Source organism: Protopterus annectens, chromosome 1.part0 (assembly GCF_019279795.1).
Source record: "Protopterus annectens isolate FY-2018-M chromosome 1.part0, PAN1.0, whole genome shotgun sequence".
NCBI classification, from domain to species: Eukaryota; Metazoa; Chordata; order Ceratodontiformes; family Protopteridae; genus Protopterus; species Protopterus annectens.
Window position 1 is genome coordinate 825366470 of NC_056725.1, and position 20612 is coordinate 825387081.

Genomic DNA, 20612 nt, shown 5'->3' on the forward strand with positions numbered 1-20612 from the left:
CAAGATCCCTCTTAACAAAATCATATCAGCACCTTTATACTATCTAGAAAGCCAGAAGAGACAGCAATGATTGACACTGGCATAAGTAATTCACAGTTAACACCAAAGTGAAACTTTCCACTCAGTTTGTTACCTGATGGCACGAGGGTACATGCATGACCTTATGAATGAAGCAGTACTGAAAAAAAACCTGTACCCCAGACAGTAATTTCAAGACATCCTGCAAATCCACTACAGGGTGATGCACATAAGAGTGAGCAAAATGAATTAAATTATGTTAAAACATATAAACCATATTACTGTGATAAATAACAATAACAACATATAAAATATGCCCGCACTGTCCCATAAAAGTACTGACAAATACTTCACAGCTCTTATTAATCTGTCAGCAACAACTGTGTTTGTTTAAAAACAGGATGATGTTTATTTTGAATTATCATGTGTACCAACAATGTTGTGTTGACACACAAGAGCTTATCAGAAAACTCCTGTAAAACTCACAGAAGGTATGATCTTAAATCCCTTTCACTAAGTTCAGAAAGACACAATGATGATACAAAAACATCAGAATTGATTACTAATAATTTTTGTTGGTTTCAATTATTGACATCCTTAACTATCAATAAATCATATTACAACCTTAAATATGCAGTTGCCTTTTCTAAATTTATTATTAATTTTCATAGCTAGATTCCTCTTCTGCAAAAGTTTCTTTGGGGGATTTTCTTTTCATTCGAAGCTCTTCTCTGAAGTCATAGTTGAAAAGTTCTGGATTTTCATCACACAGAGTTCTATATGCATCACACAGGTTTTTAAACTGGATAATTGAAAGTTCAGTTGGGCGTAATGTTGGGTTAACATCAGCTGAGCACAACATCCGTTCAGTGAGCTGTAATCGCTGGGCTTCTGGAAATAAGATTCTTAAAATAAATAAATAAATAAAATCAGTATTTAAAGTCAACCAGCATCTGTAGCTTTCACTGGGTTAGTTACCCACATTTCAAGCTAAACCTTGCAAACAACTTCTTCCTATTTTCTGTGATACACTAGCATCCTGTCCAGATTGGTTCTCTAACTTACAGCCAATTACTGTAAGAAAAAACACCTGCTTCTTATGACCCCGAATATGATAAAGTGGTATTGGGAAAATAATGAGTTTGCATTCTGTAGTGATTTGTTATTCCCTTTCTATATTTATTTGTGATTAAAATAGTTACATTACTTTTTTTACAGTCCTGAAAATAACAAAAAGCCAACACTTGTTCCCAGAAGTGATCAGAAAGCAACTTAGTCTAACTTACACAGCAAACAAGCAAGTGGAGATTTTGGGGATTCAGACTCAACAGCATTTCAGTACTCTTAGCCAGGATAATATATGATCCATTCAGTGGTTTTAACAACAAAATTTAGATTTTAAAAATGCTGGCAAAATACATCTTGTACAAAGATAATGCAGTGCTAAAACAGAAAGTACACACTTAATGCCCAACATAGAAATGCAGGTTTACGCAATAAGAGTTTAATGATGAATGTGAAAAGAATCAATAACGTTAAGTAAGACATTTTTCTCTCAATCTTAAATTTAGTTGTTCTAATTACAAACACAGTTGAGGCAAACAACCACAAACACGCACACAATATGAACTGCATACGTACTACACTAGTTATTCCCATGTATTTGTGCTACTCAGTATTTTTGGGTAGTTATATCCCAGTAATGGGAGTTACAATTGAAAGCTTCTGAGATAATCTAGTGTCTGAGCAAAATTACAATAATGTTCCTCAGTCAGTGCAAGATTCAGTATTATCTTCATTCTTACCACCAGAGGAAAGAAAAAGAAAAGGCACTTAGCATATAGGTTGGTCTTATTGTTCCCCTGCAGCAGGTGAAGCACTTGTGTAGATCCTTCTATGACCTTCACATGGGTCAAAATCCTCCAGCTGCCTTGTCAGCTCCAGTGATGTAGAATGAAAAAAACCTTGATTACAACCAAGGTGTTCAGAGTTACTGGAGCTGGCATGACAGGAGGACAGGAATGGCTTGGCTGGGACAGCCTGCCTCTGTACGATTGGGAGGATTGGGGTATGTACTTGGGCATGCTTACCATGGTAGAATCTCTAGGTGAGACTGGGAATCGTACAGAGGTGCTGTCAATGGTGGTGGTGGTGGTGGGGGGATGTTTCAGAGCAACTGATTATGTTTATGTGGTGATATGTATGTACAATGTGCCAGCCCACTACAAGTTAATCCTGTTGGATGCTTTAGCAATGCGCAAAGGATGCCAGAGTCTTAAAGAAAAAAATACAGATCCATGTAAGAAAGATTGCACCTCTCCTGGCTCACTTGAACCTTGCCTCCAGGGAAACAAATGCATCTCACCCCAGGAGGAACATATAGGCCAATTAAGCAGCAGGATGCATATTTGATAATTAGTAGAACCAATACCAAAAGAAAAAGGTATAAATCTATCAATCACCTTTGCTTGAGGCATGTGTACATGCATTTGCACTTCACAAGGTATCACTACAATAATGATTAAAGGCTGCATGCACACTCATAACCTTGTTTTTCACAACTGACCATAATGTTAGCTTACAAGATATTTTGCTGATAGAAGTTGCAGATGAAACATCCCAGGCAAATGTGGAATAAAAAGGGAATAAAGCAATTAATGCAAAGGATTTGTGCAATCATCAGCTGACATATTGTATATTTGCATACCTGTTACATATGTTACTTTGAGGGTTTTCTGTAGATGTTTAAACACATGGGTAGAATCCTAAGCAGTGCCCCCAAAACAACCCCAAAAATGGGTGGAGAGAGCTTGGAAAATGTAACAGTGACTTTGTGGTGGAAAGCCCTCTTGAAGGATGTAGTCCTTGGATTGGGACCCAAACTATAGTGGTTGGTAAAATTCTGCAATGATATACAGGCAGCTGTTCAAACAGACGCCCACAATGGAAACTTTACTGAAACATGCACTACAAGCAGCAAATCTGACAACGGAATGTTCTACACTACTCTGGATATGGCATTATAAACTTTTGGTGACAAAAACAGTGCAACTGGCAGCCAACTAACACTGGGTCCTGTATGACAGCAGCCAAACCCTATGTGTTGAGGGCTAACAAAAACAAAACAAAAATTTCTTTTCTTTTGCTCATACACCCAAAGAAGGATGTGTAGGATGGAAACCATATTCCCCAATTTGTTTAAAGTCTATTTCAGACTGTGAAAGTGATAGTTTTGTTACAGGAAATAATTCTGGGCTCTATAAATGTGGGACGTGCACAATGTCATTATATTTATGAAGGAAAAAATATTACAGTAGTTGCCCACCCTAGGGTATTATGTGGAAACGGTTAGTTTAATTGGAATACCAATAGGGTGGTTTATATTGAGCAATGCATGTCCTGCGAAATATTTTATACAGGCAAAACTGAGTAAGTGTTGAGGTTAAAAATAAAAATGAAAAAAAAAGCCTTATTTAAACATTCAGTGTAATGTGATACTTTTAAGAAGTTTTTATTCTTTAATTAAGAGGTGATACTGAGTAATGATAGAGGAGAGAATTGGGAGTCACTGTTTGAAAGTAAAAAAGATATTTTGGCAGCTTAGGTTGAGTGCCACATAATAATCTGGTGTTAATGATAAATTAAGGATTAACAGCATACTTGTGCTGAAGTCAGATAGGATTAAATGATTTTTCTTTAGTTGGGTATGTGTTGCTTTGATGTTTATAACTGATGTGATATTTCTTACAAAATTGTGACTTGTGTGTAAATATATATATATATATATATATATATATATATATATATATATATATATATATATCATCTTCTTTCGGCTGTTCCCGTTAGGGGTCGCCACAGTGGATCATCCGTTTCCATTTCTTCCTGTCCTCTGCATCTTGCTCTGTCATACCAACCACCTGCATGTCCTCTCTCACCACATCCATAAACCTTATCTCAGGCCTTCCTCTTTTCCTGTTACCTGGTAGCTTCATCCTTAGAATCTTTTTCCCAATATACTCAGCATCCCTCCTCAGTACATGTCCAAACCAACATAATCTTGCCTCTCTGGCTTTGTCTCCAAACCTTCCAACCTGCGCTGACCCTCTAATATACATATTCCTAATCCTGTCCATCCTCATCACACCCAGTGCAAATCTTAACATCTTTAACTCTGCCACATCCAGCTCTAACTCCTGCCTTTTTGTCAATGCCACTGTCTCCAACCCATATAACATAGCTGGTCTCACTACCCTCTTGTAGACCTTCCCTTTCACTCTTACTGGTACTCGTCTGTCACAAATCACTCCTGACACTCTTCTCCATCTACTCCATCCTGTCTGTACTCTCTTTTTCACCTCTCTTCCACACTCACCATTACTCTGAACTATTGATCCCAAGTATTTAAACGTATCTACCTTCGCCACCTCTACTCCTTGCATCCTCACCATTCCTCTATCCTCCCTCTCATTCACACACATACATTCTGTCTTAGTCCTGCTGACCTTTATTCCTCTTCTCTCTAGAGCATATCTCCATCTCTCCAGGGTCTCCTCCACCTGTTCCCTACTCTCCCTACAGATCACAATGTCATCTGCAAACATCATAGTCCATGGGGAATCCTGTCTGATCTCGTCTGTCAACCTGTCCATCACCATTACAAATAAGAAAGGGCTTAGAGATGATCCTTGATGTAATCCCACCTCCACCTTAAAAGCATCCGTCACTCCCACCGCAGACCTCACCGCTGTCACACTACCCATGTACATATCCTGTACCACTCTTACATACTTCTTTGACACTCCCGACTTCCTCATATAATACCACAACTCCTCTCTAGGCACCCTATCATATGCTTTCTCTAAATCTACAAAAACACAATGCAACTCCTTCTGACCTTCTCTGTACTTCTCCATCAACACTCTCAGTGCAAACATCACATCTGTAGTGCTCTTTCCCAGCTTGAAACCATACTGCTGATCACTAATCATCACAACCCTTCTTAACCTAGCTTCCACTACTCTTTCCCATAACTTCATGCTGTGACTGATCAATTTAATCCCTCTGTAGTTACTACAGCTCTGCACATCACCCATTCTTAAAAATTGGTACCAAAACACTTTTTCGCCATTCCTCAGGCATCCTCTCACTTTCCAATATTTTTATTTTCCAAGATTTCATTAAACAATCTGGTTAAAAACTCCACTGCCATTTCACCTAAGTACCTCCATGCTTCCACAGGTATGTCCATCTGGACCAACAGCCTTTCCATTTTTCATCCTCTTCATAGCTATGCTTACATCCTCCTTGCTAATCCATTGCACTTCATGATTCACTATACCCACATCATCCAACCTTCTCTCCCTCTCATTCCCTTCATTTATCAACCCCCTCAAAGTACTCTTTCCATCTGCTCAACACACTCTCCTCGCTTGTACGTTTCCCTCATTATCCTTTATCAACTTTACCTGCTGCACATCTTTCCTAGCTCGGCCCCTCTGTCTAGCCAATCAGTACAGGTCCTTTTCTCCCTCCTTAGTGTTCAACCTTTCATACAACTCTTCATATGCCTTATCCTTAGCCTTCGCCACCTCTCTCTTTGCCATGCACCTCATCTCCTTATACTCCTGTTTACTTTCTTCATCTCTCTGACAATCCCACTTCTTCTTTGCCAACCTCTTTCTCTGTATACTCTCCTGTATTCCCTCATTCCACCACCATGTCTCCTTGTTGTCCTTCCTCTGTCCAGATGTCATACCAAGCACCTTACTAGCTCTGCTGTAGTTATCCAGCTATTTGGTAACTCTTCACTACCACCCAGTGCCTGTCTTAACTCTTCCCTGAACTCCACCTCACAATTACCCTTTTTCACTTTCCACCATTTGATCCTTGGTGCTGCCCTTACACTCGTCCTCCTCTTCTTGATCACCAACATCATCCTACAAACCACCATCCTATGCTGTCTAACTACACTTTCCCCGGTCACCACTTTACAGTTTCCAATCTCCTTCACAGTGGCCCTCCTACATAAGATATAATCCACCTGTATTGCATCTTCCTCCACTCTTGTATTTCACCCTAAGGTCCTCCCGCTTGTTTAAAGTATTCACCACAGCCATGTCCATCCTTTTCGCAAAATCCACTACCATCTGACCTTCTGCATTCCTTTGCTTAACACCATACCTACCTATCACTTCCTCATCCCCTCTGTTCCATTCACCAACATACCCACTGAAATCTGCTCCAATCACCACTCTCACCCTTGGGTACACTCATCAACACTTCATCCAACTCACTCCCAAATTTTTCTTTCTCATCCATCGCACACCCAACTTGTGGAGCATATGCACTAACAACATTCATCATTACACCATCAGTTTCCGGCTTCATAAACATCACTCTATCTGACTTTTCACCTGCAAAATACTCTTAGCATACTGTCCCTTCAGGATAACTCCTATGCCATTTCTCCTCCCATCCACACCATGATAAAACAATCTGAACACACCTCCAAAACACCTAGCCTTACTCCCCTTCCATCTGATCTCTTACACACACAATATACCAACCTTCCTTCTGTCCATCATATCGGCTAGCTCTCCCTATACCAGTCATACTGCCAACATTCAAAGATCCGACCCTCACTACCACAGTCCTAGCCTTTCTCCTCTCTTCCTGCCTTCGGTCATGTCTTCCCCCTCTCCTCCTTTGGCCAAAAGTAGGCCAATATCTGCCAGCACCCTGTTGGCTAACAGTACTGGTTGCGGTCATTGTTAACCCGAGCCTCGACCGATCCGGTATGTAAATATTTACTGCTGTCCGTATGAATGATTTGGCGAAGTTTTATACTGGATGCCCTTCCTGACACAACCCTCCCCATTTATCCGGGCTTGGGACTGGCACATAGAAATGCACTGGCTTGTGCATCCCCAGTGGCTGGGTTATACATACACACACACACACATATCTACACATATATATAGATATATATATATATATATATATATATATACACACACACACATATATATATATATATATATATATATATATATATATATATATATATATATATATATATATATATATATATATATATATATATATATATATATATATATATATATATATATATATATATATATATATATATATATATATATATATATATATATATATATATATATATATATATATATATATATATATATATATATATATATATATATATATATATATATATATATATATATATATATATATATATATATATATATATATATATATATATATATATATATATATATATATATATATATATATATATATATATATATATATATATATATATATATATATATATATATATATATATATATATATATATATATATATATATATATATATATATATATATATATATATATATATATATATATATATATATATATATATATATATATATATATATATATATATATATATATATATATATATATATATATATATATATATATATATATATATATATATATATATATATATATATATATATATACATATATATATATATATATATATGTATATATATATATATATATATATATATATATATATATATATATATACATATGTATATGTATGTATATATATATATATATATATATATATATATATATATATATATATATATATATATATATATATATATATATATATATTTATTTTTATTTATTTATTTTATTTTACATTTGTTAACCGGGCTAGTCTAACTGGATATATTTCCATTTTCAGTAGAGGCCCGGGGAGAAAAGCTCCACATAGAGATAAACACAATTTCATAATATAACACATTTAAATATTAATGAAGAAGGAGGTGGGAATATGCAAATATGCAGGAAGACATCACAGGCATTACTATTAACAAGACATAATATGATTCATCATTCTCACTCACACAATAAAAATTAAGCTCATTTCACATTGTTTTATAGGAAGATTATATGAGGGAGAGTAGAAGAGAAAGAGGAAAAAATACAGAATAAATAGAGAGAGTAGATTAGTAAAAAATTTATTTATTTATTTATTTATTTTACATTTGTTGACCGGGCTAGTCTGGCTGGATACATGTCCATTTTCAGCAGAGGCCCGAGGAGAAAAGCTCCACTAAATACTAAGTACATTACATAGAAGAATCATTACTCTTAAGAAATAGCAAAAATTGGAAGTCAAAAAACCATACAGAGGGAAAGAAAATTTTAAAGAGAAACAAGTTTACCATATGCAGTTCATTTACTGTATGCAGTTCATTACATATTAGCATTACATATTAGTAATTACTTATTAGTAATTATACATAAATTATGCATAGTTAGATTAGAACAGTTAAAAGAGGGGAAAAAGAGACAGGTAGAGATAAGAAGTGTGTAAGAGAAAAGGTTAGTCAGGTGTACTGCAGGAACAAAGCCAATGGTTTAGGTAGTAAAGTTTGATTTTCTGTTTGAATTGAGGCAGGGATGTAGTCAAGGTTATGTCACTAGGTAAGAGATTCCAACTTCTTCCTATAGTGTTAGTGAATAGAGAACCACCTGCTGTATTGTTTACCTTTATAGATTTTGTCATGAGTTTACTAGAGGAGCGAAGTGAGTTGAGATTGTTGTAAGGGATTAGAAGTTGAGAGAGTATAGGGGTGTTGTCAGGAAGGTGTAATATGTTGTGGGCTATAGTGAGTTGAGGGATTATTAGGTAGTTTTGAAATTCGAGACAGCCAAGTTGTTTTAGGTTTGTACAATGGTGGGTCCTAAAGGGGTTACCAGTGGCGAAACGAGCTATGTTGTTATAGCAAGTTGCAAGTTTATTGAGATTGTTTTTCTTAAGGTTTGTATAAATGGGGGAAGCATATAGGAGAGTAGATAGGAGATGAGATTGTGCAATTTTGGTTCTAGTTGCTGGGGTTAGAAAAGGTTTGATGCGATATAGGGATCCAATTTTCCTGTTAACAATCTTTATGGTGTTGTTAATGTGCTGATCGAAGGAAAGATTATTGTCAATGGTTATCCCTAAGAGTTTAGTGGTTGGTTCAGGTGAGATGATAGTGCCATTATTTGAAGAAATGGTAAAGTTTAAAGGAGGGGACCGAGTGGTGGGGGAGAAGAGGAGGAGTTTAGTTTTTTTGGCATTTAGTAGGAGAAACCGTTTAGAAAACCAATTTTCTACTGTGTTAAAGGTCTTTTGGGTCAATGAGGTCAGTTCAGTAGAGGAAGGGGCTGTGCAGATAAGGGTAGAATCATCAGCATATTGTATGCAGGTAGCTTGTGGGATAGCAGTCTGAAGGTCGTTAATAAAGAGGGAGAACAGGAGTGGACCCAGAATGGAGCCCTTGGGAACTCCGATGGAAATAGGCAAGAGTGAAGAGATATGGTTTTCCCATATTACTGCTTGTTGTCTGTTGCTAAGATAGGATTTAAACCAATTAGTTGCTAGTTTATCACAAGGGAGAGATTCAAGAATGTGAATTAAGAGTGAGTGGTTGACCATGTCGAAAGCTTTAGAGAGATCAATGAAAAGAGCGGAAGAGAGAGTGTTGTTGTTTCGATTTTTGTTGATAGTATCTACAAAGGATAGAAGGGCAGAGGTGGTACTATGGTGGGGTCTGAAACCATGCTGGCAGTTTGCTATTATGCTGTGAAGAGAGATAGTGTACAAGTTGTTGATGAATACATTTTTCCATGATCTTTGCTAGGGGTGAGAGAAGGGCAATTGGTCTAAAGTTGGAAAGGTCAAGGGAGTTACCTCCTTTATGCAGTGGGATAATATAGGATACTTTCTAGATATCAGGGATGATTCCTTCTTGGATAGTTCTGTTGATACGTAAGGATATAGGATATGCAATTTCTTTGGCAGCTTTCTGAAGGAACAGAGAAGGGAGCTTGTCAGCAGAAGGGGTACAGGGTTTCAGTTTTTGAATGAGTTTATAGATGAAAGAGGTAGATATAGGTTTTAGAGAGAAGTTAAAAGAGGAGGTAGTTATGGTAGTTGGTATATGAGAGTTGTTAGGGTTCATTTGTTTGGCTAAGGATTGAATAGTTTCAGAGAAAAAAGAGTTGAAGACATTAGCAGTCTGGAGAGGGGTTTCTGGGTCAGCATTTAGAGGGGAAGGAGTTTTAGCAGTCCCTGGGGAGAGAAGTCTATTTACTGAGGACCAGAACTGTTTGGAGTTGTTAATATGAGTTTCCTGAAGTTTACAGTAGAAGTTTTTCTTGTCAGAGATTATTTTTTTGCAAGGTTTCTAAGCTGGCAGAAATTAACTAAATCAGGGTTTTGTCTATCACATCTCCATTTTGTCCACGCTTTGTTTCTAGAATGCATACGTTTTTTAGTATTGGAGGTCAGCCATGGGGCAGGTTTGGTCTTAATTCTAATAGAGCGCTCAGGAGCATGTGTATCAAGTATGGATAAGAATGTAGTATTAAAAAATAATACTGCTTCCTCCAGGGGAAGTGATTTTAAACAATTCCATTTACATGCTCTCAGATCAGCTTTAAAGAGGTCTATGTTAAAATGCTTTTGAGATCGAATTAGTCTTGTATTTGGGAGGTTAACATATCCTGATTTTAGTCTAGTAATGTAGGTTAGGGAGTGGTCGCTGATGTCATCTGGCAAAGTACCTACTTTATATTGTTTGTTAACTTTATTTGTGAGTATCCAGTCTAGTATACTCTCTTTCTTACTGGGCTTATTGACTCTTGTAGTTGAGGTAATAGTTTGTGAGAAACCATGTAGGTTAATATGAGAGGAGGGATTGTCATTATTAATAGAGTTCCAGTCTATGTTAACGCCGCCAAGAATTATGGTTTCTTGGGGGTAGGTGGTAGAAACCCAACTTAGAAAGTCTTCTAATATTGGGATGTTATTACCTGGGGGAAGATACAAACAAATAATGTAAATAGATTTTGGTATTAAGTTGGAGTTTAATAATGATAGCTTCTGTTTTGCTATTTTGGTTTGGGCATGCTGGTTGAGTAGTGATGTTAAGTTGATTTTTGAAAAGTATTGCTACTCCACCACCCTTATGCTTTTAAGCGGTCATGTCTTACTATGTTATAACCTTGAGGAATAATCTCTGAGTCTTTAGTGCCTGTGTTTAGCCAGGTTTCAGAGAGGCAGAGAATGTCAAATGAGTGGGTATCTAAGAGGGCATGGATGAAGGGTATTTTCTTATTTATGCTTTGGATGTTAAGGTGCCCTATAAGGAAGTTATTATTGAGGTTAGGTGAGTGGTTATGGGGAGGTGGTGAGTTAGGGCCAGGGTTTGGGTGGATGTCTCCATCTTGTAGGGTAGGATTAACTAGTTTGTTTAAGTAGTTCCTCTTTTGACTTGTTAGGGTTTTGGTTATTGTGTTAGATAGTATGGGGTAGGTAAGGTGATGTTGCCTGTGGTATTTAGGTAGATGATAGCTAGGGGTGGAATTAACATTAGGGTATGGCGTGAAAGTGAGTATAGTAGAAGTGTGTGTTTGTGAGGAGATAAGATAGTTGTTAAGTGAAATTTCAAAAAAGGTGAGATGGTACATTGAGATAAGGGTAGTTATGATTAAGACTGATAGTAAAGGCATAGTTTGTGTGTAGGGAGTCATGATTTAGAATTTGAGAAGTGAGGAAGCAGAGAGGAAAGTATAAGGGAGAGATATGAGGGTAGAAAGAAATAGGGGGGGTAGTAACTTAATTTAAAGCAGATGGTAAGTAGGAATAGGTTCTATAGGGAATAGAGAAAGGAGGCTAGAGAGGAAAGAGGATGTATAAGGAGAAGTGTAGGTAATGGAGAGAGGTAATAGTACTAGTAAAGTCTTAGGGCTAAGAAAGAGAAGGGCGGAGTGTATGGGGTGTGTAGAGGCTAGACAACAATTTGGCGGGAAGGAGAGGAATAGGCCAGGAGGGATAGGGGTGTGGCTAAGGAGCTATAAGAGTAGGACCCCTGGGGGTGGGTGGGAATTGGGGGTAGGGTGGGGAGCGGAGTGAGCCCGCAGGGTAGAGCCAAAGAAGAGAGGTAGAGTGGAAAACAATCAGTAAGATGCTGATAGGACAGGTAAGTAATCCGAGGACATAGAGGATTGCTAGGAGAGTGAGGACTAAGTTGGGCAAGGCTGAGACAGGCAGCGAAAGGAAAAGGGTGGTACACACAAAAGGGTAGCACAATAGAGGGAAATATAGGACTTAGTATGTGGAAAGAAAAGTCTGCAAGGAAAAGCAATTGAGGTAGTAGGGAGCCACCTAGTGGACTCAGCAGGTAATTGCTACCAGGGCTATTGACTGGGCTAGTGGACGTGGAGAGTCAGAGAACTGTAGTTACTAATGGTTGCTGGTGCTCAGGGGAAGGGAGAAGCTAAGGTTGGCTGCTGGCAGAACTTGCTTAGAGATTAACAATAGCTGAGGGTTAGAAAAGCTTACACAATGTTGAGAATCCTTGAAGAGCTGAAGGACATACTTTCTTGCGTCTTTATGGGAAGAGGCGTTTTCCAAAAATGCTAAGATTTGGTCCCTAGGTAGGGTATGTGGCGGGAGACTTAGGTAGGGTACTCAATCCCAGACCTACAGGTGGTCACTAGGCAGAAGAGCTGAGAAATGGAAGGGAGAAGAAAGAGGGTTATAATATAGAGCAACAAAAACTGTAAAATAAGCAAGTAAAATACACAAAGATAACAACAACCTTTTAAATCATTCAGCCAAGTGACAATTATTCTGAAGTAATCAGTGCAGGATAACACAAATACAACTATATTCCTGTAGTGAAATCAGTGGACAGATCTACAGGAGCTACAGATGTCATTCTCCACTAATTGCTATAGAATATACAGGCGGGAGTACTTATACAAACCCAGATAGTGTTAGTAGATCCACTAACCAGGTATTCAGTAATGGTGGACCAGGTAAGTTGATGAGAAACACTGTTGAGGGTGGACAAACCAAGGCCGATTAAATAACATAAGCTTGGAGAGTATCTGTATGAGAATTGAGTAGGGGAGGAAGGAGCAGAGCCTCCTAGGCCTTGGACTTGAGCTAGTATTCTAGTTAAGGCAGAGGAAAGTGTGCTACACCCGCCTAAAATAAGCGCGGGGAAGCACGAGTTAGTTAAGTAAGGGTAGGTGAGGATTTATGAAAGGAAACGCTATGTACTATTTTGGTAGGGAATAAGGACATTAAAATCTGTTAATTCTAAAAAGCGAAGCTCATATAAAAATATGTTAGGCACTCAAATGGGCTAGAGAGTAGTTACGGCGAGTAAAACAGATGGAGTACTGTTTTCCCCATGTGCTACAGATGGTGGGAGTATTGGAGGGCTTAAGTAGGTAAGGCACTGGGAGAAAACACGCTAGGAACCTAGCGCGCGAAGTAAAGAGAGGAGAGTATGTGAGATAGGTACCCTCAAGCTAGCATGTCGGGGAATAGTAAAAGAACATGCAGCTATCTTAATAAGAATCAGTCACACTCATGCTAGCGTGTCAGGCAGTTTAAAATGAACACGCAACTTTCTCAGAGTGAGTCGGGGAGAGTTTGCTAGGGATCGCTAGGTACCCCATATAACAAGCCAGTGCAACTGCTTTATTTACATAAACAAGGAGAGCATTCAGGCTTAAAATTTGTTTTAAACAGCTAATATTATAAATCACTATACCAGGTGCAAGCAGTAAAATGCTACCATCATTTCAAAGGCGTACTCGCATACCTGCCGTACAATACAAAGACAATGAGAGCGTACAAGCTTAGACTATTTATATCCAGCTAAGCATTAAACGCTAGACTAGGTGCGAGCGGAATAATGCAAAAATCAAATTCAAACAAACTACAAAATGCAAAATCAGTTTAAAACATATACCTTATGGTTAGGATAGGTCATTTAGAGAAACATACGGCAAGGACCATCAGCAGAGTAAATAACACTGTCATTTAGTAATAGAAACTGGCGAATAAATGAAAATCGTTCAGGTCTTACATTAAATCAAAACACACAATGCAATACCAGGAGTTGTTGACAGTAACACAAAAAAATAACTGGCGATATGTGAGAAGCGTTTAAATCTAGCAAGATGTACACTGAGCACAGTTCAATATCAAAAGTTGTTTGCAGGAATAAACTTACACGTTTTCAGTCTCCAGAGGCAGGACCGCAGAGCAGCCAGGGTGACCTAAGGGAAAAAGAGTTGGCCGGCCGTGCAGGTGTATTTATAGCTTTTGAGAGGAAGTGGGATAGGAGAGTAGTAAGGGGAGCGGGAGGGACAGGGGGCAGGCAGCGAGAGGAAAAGAAATAAACGGAGACAAGGTGGCAGTTTGAGGAAATGGGATAGGAGAGTAGTAAGGGGAGGGGGAGGGGGAGGGGGCAGGCAGCGAGAGGAAAAGAAATAAACGGAGACAAGGTGGGAGTTTTAAAGTAAAGGGAGGCAATTAGACATAAGCCAAGCGGAGTAGTATGCCAGATAGTGAGAGGGCAATTAAGAGTAGTGTAGAGTAAGGGTAGGGATAAAGGGAGAGGTGAAATAGGGAGAAGGTGAATAAAAATGGAGGGAGAGTGGGCTATAGTTGGTAGGTTAGTTAAGGACAAGAGTTTAGAGCCAAAGAAGAGAGGTAGAGTGGAAAACAATCAGTAAGATGCTGATAGGACAACTAAGTAATCCGAGGACATAGAGGATTGCTAGGAGAGTGAGGACTAAGTTGGGCAAGGCTGAGACAGGCAGCGAAAGGAAAAGGGTGGAACACACAAAAAGGGTAGCAGAATAGAGGGAAATATAGGACTTAGTATGTGGAAAGAAAAGTCTGCAAGGAAAAGCAATTGAGGTAGTAGGGAGCCACCTAGTGGACTCAGCAGGTAATTGCTACCAGGGCTATTGACTGGGCTAGTGGACGTGGAGAGAGTCAGAGAACTGTAGTTACTAATGGTTGCTGGTGCTCAGGGGAAGGGAGAAGCTAAGGTTGGCTGCTGGCAGAACTTGCTTAGAGATTAACAATAGCTGAGGGTTAGAAAAGCTTACACAATGTTGAGAATCCTTGAAGAGCTGAAGGACATACTTTCTTGCGTCTTTATGGGAAGAGGCGTTTTCCAAAAATGCTAAGATTTGGTCCCTAGGCAGGGTATGTGGCGGGAGACTTAGGTAGGGTACTCAATCCCAGACCTACAGGTGGTCACTAGGCAGAAGAGCTGAGAAATGGAAGGGAGAAGAAAGAGGGTTATAATATAGAGCAACAAAAACTGTAAAATAAGCAAGTAAAATACACAAAGATAACAACAACCTTTTAAATCATTCAGCCAAGTGACAATTATTCTGAAGTAATCAGTGCAGGATAACACAAATACAACTATATTCCTGTAGTGAAATCAGTGGACAGATCTACAGGAGCTACAGATGTCATTCTCCGCTAATTGCTATAGAATATACAGGCGGGAGTACTTATACAAACCCAGATAGTGTTAGTAGATCCACTAACCAGGTATTCAGTAATGGTGGACCAGGTAAGTTGATGAGAAACACTGATGAGGGTGGACAAACCAAGGCCGATTAAATAACATAAGCTTGGAGAGTATCTGTATGAGAATTGAGTAGGGGAGGAAGGAGCAGAGCCTCCTAGGCCTTGGACTTGAGCTAGTATTCTAGTTAAGGCAGAGGAAAGTGTGCTACACCCGCCTAAAATAAGCGCGGGGAAGCACGAGTTAGTTAAGTAAGGGTAGGTGAGGATTTATGAAAGGAAACGCTATGTACTATTTTGGTAGGGAATAAGGACATTAAAATCTGTTAATTCTAAAAAGCGAAGCTCATATAAAAATATGTTAGGCACTCAAATGGGCTAGAGAGAGTAGTTACGGCGAGTAAAACAGATGGAGTACTGTTTTCCCCACGTGCTACAGATGGTGGGAGTATTGGAGGGCTTAAGTAGGTAAGGCACTGGGAGAAAACACGCTAGGAACCTAGCGCGCGAAGTAAAGAGAGGAGAGTATGTGAGATAGGTACCCTCAAGCTAGCATGTCGGGGAATAGTAAAAGAACATGCAGCTATCTTAATAAGAATCAGTCACACTCATGCTAGCGTGTCAGGCAGTTTAAAATGAACACGCAACTTTCTCAGAGTGAGTCGGGGAGAGTTTGCTAGGGATCGCTAGGTACCCCATATAACAAGCCAGTGCAACTGCTTTATTTACATAAACAAGGAGAGCATTCAGGCTTAAAATTTGTTTTAAACAGCTAATATTATAAATCACTATACCAGGTGCAAGCAGTAAAATGCTACCATCATTTCAAAGGCGTACTCGCATACCTGCCGTACAATACAAAGACAATGAGAGCGTACAAGCTTAGACTATTTATATCCAGCTAAGCATTAAACGCTAGACTAGGTGCGAGCGGAATAATGCAAAAATCAAATTCAAACAAACTCGCAAAATGCAAAAATCAGTTTAAAACATATACCTTATGGTTAGGATAGGTCATTTAGAGAAACATACGGGCAAGGACCATCAGCAGAGTAAATAACACTGTCATTTAGTAATAGAAACTGGCGAATAAATGAAAATCGTTCAGGTCTTACATTAAGTACGCAAACACACAATGCAATACCAGGAGTTGTTGACAGTAACACAAAAAATAACTGGCGATATGTGAGAAGCGTTTAAATCTAGCAAGATGTACACTGAGCACAGTTCAATATCAAAAGTTGTTTGCAGCAATAAACTTACACTTTCAGTCTCCAGAGGCAGGAGCACAGCAGCCAGGGTGAACTAAGGAAAAAGAGTTGGCGCCGTGCAGGTGTATTTATAGCTTTTGAGAGGAAGTGGGATAGGAGAGTAGTAAGGGAGGGGAGGGCAGGGGCAGGCAGCGAGAGGAAAAGAAATAAACGGAGACAAGGTGGCAGTTTGAGGAAATGGGATAGGAGAGTAGTAAGGGAGGGGAGGGGAGGGAGGGCAGGGGCAGGCAGCGAGAGGAAAAGAAATAAACGGAGACAAGGTGGGAGTTTTAAAGTAAAGGGAGGCAATTAGACATAAGCCAAGCGGAGTAGTATGCCAGATAGTGAGAGGGCAATTAAGAGTAGTGTAGAGTAAGGGTAGGGATAAAGGGAGAGGTGAAATAGGGAGAAGGTGAATAAAAATGGAGGAGAGTGGGCTATAGTTGGTAGGTTAGTTAAGGACAAGAGTTTAGAGCCAAAGAAGAGAGGTAGAGTGGAAAACAATCAGTAAGATGCTGATAGGACAGGTAAGTAATCCGAGGACATAGAGGATTGCTAGGAGAGTGAGGACTAAGTTGGGCAAGGCTGAGACAGGCAGCGAAAGGAAAAGGGTGGAACACACAAAAAGGGTAGCAGAATAGAGGGAAATATAGGACTTAGTATGTGGAAAGAAAAGTCTGCAAGGAAAAGCAATTGAGGTAGTAGGGAGCCACCTAGTGGACTCAGCAGGTAATTGCTACCAGGGCTATTGACTGGGCTAGTGGACGTGGAGAGAGTCAGAGAACTGTAGTTACTAATGGTTGCTGGTGCTCAGGGGAAGGGAGAAGCTAAGGTTGGCTGCTGGCAGAACTTGCTTAGAGATTAACAATAGCTGAGGGTTAGAAAAGCTTACACAATGTTGAGAATCCTTGAAGAGCTGAAGGACATACTTTCTTGCGTCTTTATGGGAAGAGGCGTTTTCCAAAAATGCTAAGATTTGGTCCCTAGGTAGGGTATGTGGCGGGAGACTTAGGTAGGGTACTCAATCCCAGACCTACAGGTGGTCACTAGGCAGAAGAGCTGAGAAATGGAAGGGAGAAGAAAGAGGGTTATAATATAGAGCAACAAAAACTGTAAAATAAGCAAGTAAAATACACAAAGATAACAACAACCTTTTAAATCATTCAGCCAAGTGACAATTATTCTGAAGTAATCAGTGCAGGATAACACAAATACAACTATATTCCTGTAGTGAAATCAGTGGACAGATCTACAGGAGCTACAGATGTCATTCTCCGCTAATTGCTATAGAATATACAGGCGGGAGTACTTATACAAACCCAGATAGTGTTAGTAGATCCACTAACCAGGTATTCAGTAATGGTGGACCAGGTAAGTTGATGAGAAACACTGTTGAGGGTGGACAAACCAAGGCCGATTAAATAACATAAGCTTGGAGAGTATCTGTATGAGAATTGAGTAGGGGAGGAAGGAGCAGAGCCTCCTAGGCCTTGGACTTGAGCTAGTATTCTAGTTAAGGCAGAGGAAAGTGTGCTACACCCGCCTAAAATAAGCTGGAAGCACGAGTTAGTTAAGTAAGGGTAGGTGAGGATTTATGAAAGGAAACGCTATGTACTATTTTGGTAGGGAATAAGGACATTAAAATCTGTTAATTCTAAAAAGCGAAGCTCATATAAAAATATGTTAGGCACTCAAATGGGCTAGAGAGAGTAGTTACGGCGAGTAAAACAGATGGAGTACTGTTTTCCCACGTGCTACAGATGGTGGGAGTATTGGAGGCTTAAGTAGGTAAGGCACTGGGAGAAAACACGCTAGGAACCTAGCGCGCGAAGTAAAGAGAGGAGAGTATGTGAGATAGGTACCCTCAAGCTAGCATGTCGGGGAATAGTAAAAGAACATGCAGCTATCTTAATAAGAATCAGTCACACTCATGCTAGCGTGTCAGGCAGTTTAAAATGAACACGCAACTTTCTCAGAGTGAGTCGGGGAGAGTTTGCTAGGGATCGCTAGGTACCCCATATAACAAGCCAGTGCAACTGCTTTATTTACATAAACAAGGAGAGCATTCAGGCTTAAAATTTGTTTTAAACAGCTAATATTATAAATCACTATACCAGGTGCAAGCAGTAAAATGCTACCATCATTTCAAAGGCGTACTCGCATACCTGCCGTACAATACAAAGACAATGAGAGCGTACAAGCTTAGACTATTTATATCCAGCTAAGCATTAAACGCTAGACTAGGTGCGAGCGGAATAATGCAAAAATCAAATTCAAACAAACTCGCAAAATGCAAAAATCAGTTTAAAACATATACCTTATGGTTAGGATAGGTCATTTAGAGAAACATACGGGCAAGGACCATCAGCAGAGTAAATAACACTGTCATTTAGTAATAGAAACTGGCGAATAAATGAAAATCGTTCAGGTCTTACATTAAGTACGCAAACACACAATGCAATACCAGGAGTTGTTGACAGTAACACAAAAAAATAACTGGCGATATGTGAGAAGCGTTTAAATCTAGCAAGATGTACACTGAGCACAGTTCAATATCAAAAGTTGTTTGCAGCAATAAACTTACACGTTTTCAGTCTCCAGAGGCAGGAACGCACAGCAGCCAGGGTGAACTAAGGGAAAAAGAGTTGGCGCGAAGCCGTGCAGGTGTATTTATAGCTTTTGAGAGGAAGTGGGATAGGAGAGTAGTAAGGGGAGGGGGAGGGGCAGGGGGCAGGCAGCGAGAGGAAAAGAAATAAACGGAGACAAGGTGGCAGTTTGAGGAAATGGGATAGGAGAGTAGTAAGGGGAGGGAGGGGCAGGGGCAGGCAGCGAGAGGAAAAGAAATAAACGGAGACAAGGTGGGAGTTTTAAAGTAAAGGGAGGCAATTAGACATAAGCCAAGCGGAGTAGTATGCCAGATAGTGAGAGGGCAATTAAGAGTAGTGTAGCGCAAGGGTAGGGATAAAGGAGAGGTGAAATAGGGAGAAGGTGAATAAAATGGAGGAGAGTGGGCTATAGTTGGTAGGTTAGTTAAGGACAAGAGTTTAGAGCCAAAGAAGAGAGGTAGAGTGGAAAACAATCAGTAAGATGCTGATAGGACAGGTAAGTAATCCGAGGACATAGAGGATTGCTAGGAGAGTGAGGACTAAGTTGGGCAAGGCTGAGACAGGCAGCGAAAGGAAAAGGGTGGAACACACAAAAAGGGTAGCAGAATAAAGGGAAATATAGGACTTAGTATGTGGAAAGAAAAGTCTGCAAGGAAAAGCAATTGAGGTAGTAGGGAGCCACCTAGTGGACTCAGCAGGTAATTACTACCAGGACTATTGACTGGGCTAGTGGACGTGGAGAGAGTCAGAGAACTGTAGTTACTAATGGTTGCTTTCAGTAAAAAGAAAGGCATCTAAAGATGGAGAGGGAAAACTAGAGAGCTAGCACTTATAAAGTGAAAGATCATAAAACTAGTACAGGAAAAGAAGGAAGAAGGAGAGGAAGGGGCAGGAGTAGAGGGGAAAAAAGGGAGATCTAGTCGGGGTTACAACAGGGACATAACCATTGATTTTTAAGGTAAGTTCTGAGGTTTTTTTTGAACAGAATAGGATTAGGAATAGAAGTAAGTTCAATAGGAAGTTGATTCCAGTGTTTACCAAGGGCGTTAGAGAAAAGGGAGTCACCAGCAAGGTTGTTTGATTTAGTTAAGGTTACAAGAAGTTTAGTGGAGGAACGAAGTGAGTTAAGGTTAGAGTAGGGGGTCAGAAGTTTGGAAAGAGCAGGAGTGTTATTAGGTAGATAGAGAGCTCTTTGGACAAAGGAAAGTTGGGAGAGAAGTAGCATATTTTCTAATTCTAGCCATTGAAGTTGCTGAAGGTTCAGGCAGTGGTGAGTTCTTTA

At 39.4% G+C, this 20612-nt stretch overlaps 1 protein-coding gene across 7 annotated transcripts in view; it reads right to left on the reverse strand.

Annotated features, from left to right (window-relative positions):
- Window positions 1-403: 403 nt before the first annotated feature.
- TFB1M (transcription factor B1, mitochondrial) overlaps window positions 404-20612 on the reverse strand; it is a 796864-nt gene continuing 776655 nt past the window's right edge. For all 7 annotated transcript variants that reach the window (XM_044063432.1, XM_044063422.1, XM_044063418.1 and 4 more), the window contains one exon: window positions 404-923. In XM_044063432.1, the coding sequence (XP_043919367.1) occupies window positions 677-923 (247 nt within the window). In that variant the 3' untranslated portion in view covers window positions 404-676. The remainder of the gene's footprint in view (window positions 924-20612) is intronic.